Source organism: Hemitrygon akajei, unplaced genomic scaffold, assembly GCF_048418815.1.
Source record: "Hemitrygon akajei unplaced genomic scaffold, sHemAka1.3 Scf000098, whole genome shotgun sequence".
NCBI classification, from domain to species: Eukaryota; Metazoa; Chordata; class Chondrichthyes; order Myliobatiformes; family Dasyatidae; genus Hemitrygon; species Hemitrygon akajei.
Window position 1 is genome coordinate 2,785,808 of NW_027331984.1, and position 8,544 is coordinate 2,794,351.

The following is an 8,544-nucleotide window of genomic DNA, read 5'->3' on the forward strand; positions in this document are numbered from 1 at the left end:
GAGCGCGGTGGGAAGATTGTGCGGGTTAGGGAGCGAGGAGAGAATGGGAGATTCATCGAGCGAGGAGAGCGCGGGAGGTCACCAGACTCTGTGAGACTGACTTTCATCAGGCTGCAAATGAGATTCTGCTTTTTTGTGAAGAGATATAAACCACTGTTACAGTGCGCTGGGTGCGCGGGGCAGCAGTAATCTGAGGTCTGTGTTTTTTTTTACCCATAGTAAGACGCATCTGATACCAGGACAGGAATTTACGGTGTTTTATTGATTTCATCATGACAAATGTAAATTAAACTACCTATGAGTTGCTAACATACGGAAATAAATAAACTGCTCCCGATTCATACACAGTCACTAACAATTAACTGACCGACGACAACGAGAGACAGGTTGAATAATCAGTCCCGTTTCTCACCGTTACTCTGAATCGGGGAATCGATGATTATAAAATCACACCTCAGGGCAGTGTCCGAGATCGCTGCCGAGGTATTTGTTAATTTAACATCACTATAGTGGCAAGACTGACGAATTACCGTCCTCAGCCCAAAGTGAGAAAAACGATCCCCTTCCCGGATAATCCAACCCGGGACACGGGTGTCCCCGAGGAACAATGGCCCGCTTTGCAATTCCTGTCTGTGTAAGTCCCCGGTTCCCCTTGGCGAAGCCTGCACCAGGACATCCGGCGGAAGCAGGGCCGCTGCACTGCAGATGGAAACACTCGGCTATGGGACTGGTTCTGACGTCAGAGCACGCTCGGCTGGAGCCGGGTCTATTGGAATTAATTCTGGGTCGCGGCCATTAAAGGCGACCGTTCAAGGTAAAACCGGGAATTCTGCCTAAATGTCCTCATCCCTCGGGGGAAAATGTTCACATATTCCGATAGTCAAATACCACGCTCAGTCCTGGTCTGGGTTCTTGGAGAGACCTCAGTTCCTTCTCCCCGGTTTGACTGAACCGATTCTTCACCAGCCTGAAACAGATGGAAGAAAAAGGATTAAGTATACAGATTACAGATTACCCACCAGTGTCAGTAACAGGGGACTGGGGGACTGGAGTTAAGGTTTCAACAACACTCACAGACAAATATCACTAGAAAACCTACCGATCCGCTGTTTTTTTTTATGATATTGAATCTTAACACTTACACGATCCGCTCCAGACTCGGGACTGCCAGTATAAGGCGACGAAGAGCGGGGACAGATCGGTCTGTGAGCCAGTTTGATCCCAGGTTCAGCCGCGTTAGTAATCGGTTTGTAATGATAGCTGAGACGAGATCCTCGACACCAGAATCTGTGAGACGAACACCACTCAGCCTGGAGATAGAGAAAGTGAGGGTGAAGGACACAGAGAGACGGGAGACGGTACAAATTCCCAGTGTTCATCAGTGACACAATTACTGACCACATTAATGTTCAGTGTCAGACACCCAGTGACTGTAAACACAATCTCCCACAATCTGGTACTTACCACAGTTTCTGTATTTTACACTCTGGGTTCTTCAGTGCCTCAGACACCAGTTTCACTCCTGAATCTCCCAGTTTATTAACACTCAAGTCCAGATCCGTGAGTGATCGCGTCGTAATGAGAGCGGAGACGAGATCCTCGGCACCAGAATCTGTGAGACCGACACTGAATAGCCTGGAGATGAGAGAGAGTGAGTGTGAAGAACACAGAGAGACAGGAGACGGTACAAAGCCCCAGTGTTTATCAGTAAAACAATTACTGATCACTTTAATGTTCAGTGTCAGACACACAGTGACTGTAAACACTATCTCCCATAGTCTGGTTCTTACCGCACTGTCTGTATTTTACACTCTGTGTTCCTTAGAACCGCAGACATCAGTTTCACTCCTGAATTTCCCAGTTCATTTTCACTCAGGTTCAGCTCCGTCAGTGATGGGATTGTACTGAGAGCAGAGACGAGATCCTCGGCACCAGAATCTGTGAGACCGACATTGTTCAGCCTGGAGATGAGAGAGAGGGAGGGTGAGGAACACAGAGAGACAGGAGACGGTACAAATCCCCAGTGTTTATCAGTGACAGAATTACTGATCACATTAATGTTCAGTGTCAGACACCCAGTGACTGTAAACACATTCTCCCACAGTCTGGTACTTACCACAGTTTCTGTATTTTACACTCTGGGTTCCTCAGAGCCGCAGACACCAGTTTCACTCCTGCATCTCCCAGTTCATTGCGCCCAACTCTAAACACAAGCGGAAAATTGATGAGCAAAGTGATTCAAAACGTGGGTCTGAGGGAATTTATCTCACTCTGATATTTCAGGAAACATTAAACCCTTCAGTAAACCACGGAACAGAGTTCCCATCATTGTCAATGTCCCTCGCTGACCAGCTCCAGGGTATTCACCGAATGGAGGTAATTTAGTCTGTCGGTGTGACCCTGCAAACTCCACTTATTCTGTCTCAATGCCGGTGGTCAGAAAGATATTCCTGTTTCGTGGGCGTCGGAAGGAGCAGGATTGAAGTTTAGATACATTCCCATGGTGAAGATCATGTTGGATGGGAAGATGTTCAAAAGCGATTGTGGAAGAGTCCCCCACAACAGAAGAAAATAAATAGGCGGAGAGACTCCAGCGGCAAAAAGGGGCATGGGGAAGGGAAATCCGACGGGAAGAAGGGAGATGGCAAGGAGAATCCCTCAGGAGGAAGAGGTAGGACGATTGATTCCCTCAGGAGGAAGGGAATAGGGAAGAGTAATGCCACACGGGGTTGGGATGGGGAAGAGAGATTGGTGAGTTGGCAGGGGACCGCGCAAGACAGATCCCCAGCAGAAGTGAGTTCCAACTGTGAGAATGGGAATGTAGGAGACATTTCCTCAGGATGAAGGGGAATGGGAACAGAGATCCGACAGGAGGAAGAGAGATCCCACAGGGGAAATGGGACGTGGAAATGTGATCGGACAGGTGCAAGGGAATGCGCAAAAAGAGATTCTCAGAGTAAGAGCTTGTGGAAGAGGTATCCGACCGTCGGAAGGGGAATACGAAGGGTGGTCCCACAAGAAGAAGTCATGAAGGGGACGAAAGATACCACAGGAGGAAGTGGGATGCGAATGAACATTCTGCAGTAGTAAGGAGGATGTGGAAGAGGTTATCCAAAAGTAGGAAGTGGGCTTGGAAAGAGATCCCACAGAAAGATAAGGATGCGGCAGAGAGACTCTACTGCTGAACGGGGCTGGGGAACAGACATCCGCCTGGAGAAAGCGGACGAGGGAAGTTGATCCGGCAGGATGGAGGGGGGTGGCGAAGAAAGTTCCGTCGGAAGAAAGGGAATTGCTACAGAGAGATCTCGGAGGATGAAGAGAATAGGGAAGAGAGTTCCCACAGGAATAAGGCGGGTGTGGAAAAGAGAACAGGCACGTGGAAGGAGGATGTGGAAGGGACGTAAAACAGGATGAAGGGGAATGGAGAGGAGAGACGCCACGAGGAAGAGGAATGGGAGAAGAGAGACCCTACAAGATGAAGGAGGATGGGGAAGAGTTGTCCGTCAGTAGGATGTGGAGTGGTGAAGAGAGATTCCACAGGATGGAAGGGGTGTGGAGGAGCGATCCAGCGGGGGGTAAGACTGGGAGAGAGTTCAGACAGGAGGAAGGGGATTGGTACACAGAGATCCACAGGACGAAGGGGATGGGAAAGAGGGATCCAACAGGAGGACGGTGGTGGGGCGGGGATGAAGCAGACATATCCCACAGAAGGCTAGCGATAAGAAACGATGATACCGCAAGAGGAAGTGATAGGGGTTAGGGGTTGGAAAAGGCAGAGATCAGTGTCCGGGCTGAAATCCTGGGATTTGTTGGTGAGGAACGGAAGGAATATTTCATCAGGCATTTTGAAGATCAGACGGTGTCAGCAGCTGTTCTGGAGAGGAGGTGCTCACATTGGACTGCATATCTGATAGTGAGCAAATGCGCACAAGTGGAGCGATGAAGATAATCACACACAGGGAAGGACAAGGACAGGACAATCTCACAGAGTTCTGCCTCACCCTCTCACTAGGAGAGTCTACTGGCCCTCACTAGTCCCTCACCAGGAAGACGGTGTTAATCTCTGACCCACACGGTGCAGTTTGTGTCGGTCTGGGTGTCATTGACAGTGAGAAGAAACATCGTCATTGGACGTGTCACAGGCAGCGAGAAACACGGCTATTCCTGTGATTTACTACCATTAAACCAATGGCCGTTGTCACTAATCTGATGGTCTCCAATGTCTCTTCACAAGGAACAACAGAACCCTTCCGTCCTTGGAGATTTACTGACCGACCCCCTGGGCATTCGTCACAATCTGATTTACTACAATTTTAGCCAAATTCTTTTATATTGAAACAACACAATGGAAAAGTTTCACAGTTCAGAGTGAGAGATAAATCAAGTTACCTCAACTCCTGGCACTTGTGCAGCCCGGGTCCCAGCCGCTGGATTTCTTCGCACTGAATGTTGCATTTCTCCAGGTCCAGGTGTTTTATTGTATCACAGAGTCCGATGACATGAGACAGGACAGCGCAGTCAATCGGGGTCAGTGTCATTCCACCGAATGAAAGTGTTTCCACAGATCCCAGGGTGGCCTGAGCCAGTCCACTATTCTGAGACTCAAACAGGTAGTGCAATGTGTTCAGGAGGCTCCTTTTACCAGCTTCACTCTCTGTGTTTCCACTCTGGCGTTGAAACTCCTCCTTCACCCAGTCAATCACCCGGCAGGTAGTTTCATGAGGAAATGGACCCAGAAAGTCCTCCAGGCCCCGAGCTGTCATTGGGGAGGAGAGACCAGCAACAAAACGGAGAAATACCTCGAATCGCCCATCTGTCGTGTTGTGAGCTTCACTGAGGGATTTCAGGATATCCCCGGGATGTGGATTCAGGAATTGTGCGACTGCAGCTACAAACTCTTGGATGGTGAGGTGTGGGAATGTGTACACCACGCTCCGGGCAGAATCTTCTCTCTCCAAAAGCTCCATTAGGAACCCGGACAGGAATTGGGAAGGCTGCAGGTCGTAGTTGATCAAATCTCCACCTGTAAACACAATTTTCTTTTCGGACACTCCTCTAAATGCCATCAGACCAACTCTGAGTAAAACATCACGAGGGTTCTCAATCGCACGGCCGTGGTTTTTCAGGATGCTGTATATATAGTAGGAATATAGTTGGGTGATGGTGTTGGGAATTCGCTGCGTGCCCCTGACATTTTGTGTGAAGAAGGGTCCCAGTACTAGAGCGAGGATCCAGCAGTAGGAGGGGTTGTAGGTCATAGTGTACAGGATCTCGTTCTCTTTCACGTGTTTGAAAACAGCTGCTGACACCGTCTGATCTTCAAAATGCCTGAAGAAATATTCCTTCCGTTCCTCACCAACAAATCCCAGGATTTCAGCCCGGATTCTGATCTCTGCCTTTTCCAATAAATGTAACGCAGTGGGGCGGGTGGTCACCAGCACTGAACACCCTGGGAGCAGCTTGCCCTGGATTAAACTGTACACAATATCCGACACTTCACACCGCCACTCGGGATCTGGGCACTGGTGCTTGGGTTCTGTGTCTCTCCGACTGTCAGCAAAATCGATTCTGTGTTTGAATTCATCCAAACCATCAAATATAAACAGCAATCCCTCTGGGTTCTTCCAGACCTTTCTCAGGATATTCCTAAAGTAAGGATAGTGATCCAGAATCAGTTCCCTCAGGTTTATTCTGCAATTAATGGAGTTTAAGTCCCGGAATTTGAAACTAAAGACAAATTGGAATTGTTCGTATATTTTTCCCGTGGCCCAGTCATAAACAATCTTTTGTATCATTGTTGTTTTTCCGATCCCTGGGACTCCGGCCACAGCTGCAGAACACCCGGACCTCGGTGGTGTAAATAATTTCTTCATTTTGTCTCGAAAACGATGTGAGTCATTGCTCTGAAACAAATGAGCAATGCGGATTTTCTCCAGCTCTCTGCGGAGATGTTTCTCCCTCCATTCCTCGTGGACTCTGCCTCTTGCCAGCAGCTCATGTTCCACTAGTCTCCGATCTCGAACAGTGGAAATGACCGTGAGCTCAGCGTATCGATCAACCAGCTGGAAAACGTTCTCCTTCTCGCTCATCAGGATCGTGTTCACTCTCAGTTCTTCCGTCTGTGCGCGCAGAGTCTCTTTGTGTTTCCTCTGAACGCCTGAGGACATTATGAACAAAAAATGTAATGGTCACGAGTCCCCCAACACATTTTCTCATTTGGAATGACCTGACAGATAAAGCGGGTGATCTGGGCATATTATCAATGTTTAAGGCACATTGGCAGGAGAACCTTAGAGGGTTATGGGCCAAACGGGGGAAGATGGGACTAACTCGCTGGGTAACATTATTCGCGCGGATGTGTTTGACCGAAAGGCCCGATTCCATGTTGTAATAGTCTATGACACTGTGCATCCATCACAACGTCAGGGAAAAGTGTCTGTGCGCGCAGAGTCTCTTTGTGATTCCTCTGAACGCCTGAGGACATTATGAAAACAATATGTAATTGTCACGAGTCCCCCAACGCATTTTCGCTGCGAAAGGTTTTGCAGAAGTTCAGACAATGTTTGTCTGCCGGTGGGGATCCGGCCTACATACAGTGCTGAAAATGAATACCATAGCAAAATCATTTAAACTTCCTAGTTCCCGCGTCCCATGGGATCATGTCTTCCCTGATGGTGGCGTTTGCCACTTTGTTAATAATTGCAGTTTCACAAAGCTCTGATGAACACGAGGTCAACGCACAGTCCTGGATATTTCAATGTTCCAATTTTACAGAAATACATACTCCCTTTACAGTTTAATTTCTGCTGAACTGGACTTTTGTACCGACTTTTTAACAAACACTACGATCACTCAAATCCTCCACTCCTTAGCAGTCCATAATGTTCAATATTGCTTTCATCCATGTACCTATTTCAGAGTCGCTTGAATGACCCTAATTTATCAGCTTTAGCCATTAACCCCGGAACCGCATTCCGGACACCACTCTCTGGGTGAAGGATAAAGAAAACTACCTCTGATATCTCTTTTAATGCCTGTAGTATAAAACAAATTGTAGAGCCCTGCGGTTCTGATATTGAACAGAGGGATGTGGACGTGCCAGTGCAGATTTCACTGAAAGCAGAATCTCAGGTAGATTAGATGGTGAAGAAGGCTTTCGGCAGACTGAACCATGTCAGTCAGCGTTTTGAGTACACGTTGCAGTTGTAAGATGTTACTGACTCACGAGGAGTAATTGTACAGATTTGGTCACCTTGTCATGATAAAGATTTTAGTAAATTAGAGAAAGTGTAAAAATGGTTCACCAAGATGTTGTCAGAACTCGACGACCACAGTTACAAGGAAAGATTGCATAGAACTGGATATTATTCGCTGGAATCTAGGAGGTTGAGGGGTGGGCGGATAAAGGTACCTTGTCATGACGGACACAGACAGGGTGCTCAACGGCTTTACCCTGGAGATGTGGTGCGAACAACAAGAGAATATAGCGTTCAGATCAGATGGAAAAGAATCGAAAGAGCTTCAGGGCAGCTTCTTGGCCGAATACTGGACTCGTATTGGAGGTTTCTGCTCAAAAGCTCGAAACTTGGCAGGCTGTCTGAGGACTATGGCAAATCTAAATGGCTTTCAGTCCTCCAGGCGCCCAGATTCCAACACGAGCTAAACAGGGGTAAATATTCTCAGAGCAAAATAAAAAGTTTGGTATTTCAACTTACCTTTTAGGTCTGTGGGTACTTCAGATAAACCCCGCTCGGTGTCCATGTAGGCGAACTGCGCATCACCTGTTTAAAACAGAATAACTTGCATGACGTCTGCTCTCTGCAATACTATAAATTCGGCAGCATTTACAGCTGTAACACACAGTGTATTGTTCAACATACCACGTTCCTGTATTTCCTTCAATATTCTGTTTAGCTTCGGTAAATGGTGGTGTAGTTTTACAAAGGATTCCCACATCACCCTCCGGGCCCCGGAGCCCTTCTCCATCACCAGATCCAGGAGGAGTTCGGAAGCGCCCGCTCGGTTTCCCTTCTCTGCGAGCTCAGTCACGCTCTGTAGTGAACAATGGGGTATATATTGAGAGCCGGAGAGAGGCGGGCTGCAGGCAGGAGGAAAGGATCTGCAGGAACAGGGAGTGCTGACACTGGACGGGTAGGGGTCCATCCTGAACACAGACAGAGAAAACACCAGATCCAGCAATGAGAGTGTCACTGTCGGGTTTCCCCGGGGTAAACTGCTGGTTAAAAGCAAGCAGGCTCACGTGATGGACGGTGGCAGACTCACGCTTAACTGCCTGGTAACATGAGTGCTCCGGTCTCAGCCTACAGCTGGGAACTTGCACCGACGAGCAGCCAGCAACTTTAAGAGTTCTGTGCATGTCAGGAATATCAATGCAACTGGTAGTAATGGCGAAAAGGAGTTTGGCCTGGGATTATGTTATGGTTAGATATCATGTGTGGCCCTTCGATACCATTCAGTCTGGGTGGCAATAATTGAATGTGCCCCGGTATGTAATGGTAATTAGAAGGCGGTCTCTAGATAATA

General features: G+C 48.0%; 1 protein-coding gene across 1 annotated transcript; it reads right to left on the reverse strand.

The window, feature by feature from the left end:
* Nucleotides 1-263: 263 nt before the first annotated feature.
* On the reverse strand, nucleotides 264-7,988 carry LOC140723029 (NACHT, LRR and PYD domains-containing protein 3-like). Its single transcript, XM_073037653.1, has 8 exons — nucleotides 7,881-7,988; nucleotides 7,716-7,781; nucleotides 4,390-6,157; nucleotides 2,117-2,203; nucleotides 1,791-1,961; nucleotides 1,465-1,635; nucleotides 1,143-1,310; nucleotides 264-967 (listed from the first exon to the last, which is right to left on the reverse strand). The coding sequence occupies exons 1-8, from the start codon at nucleotides 7,984-7,986 to the stop codon at nucleotides 865-867; spliced, it is 2,640 nt and encodes an 879-aa protein (XP_072893754.1). The 5' UTR covers nucleotides 7,987-7,988; the 3' UTR covers nucleotides 264-864.
* Between the last annotated feature and the right edge of the window lie 556 nt (nucleotides 7,989-8,544).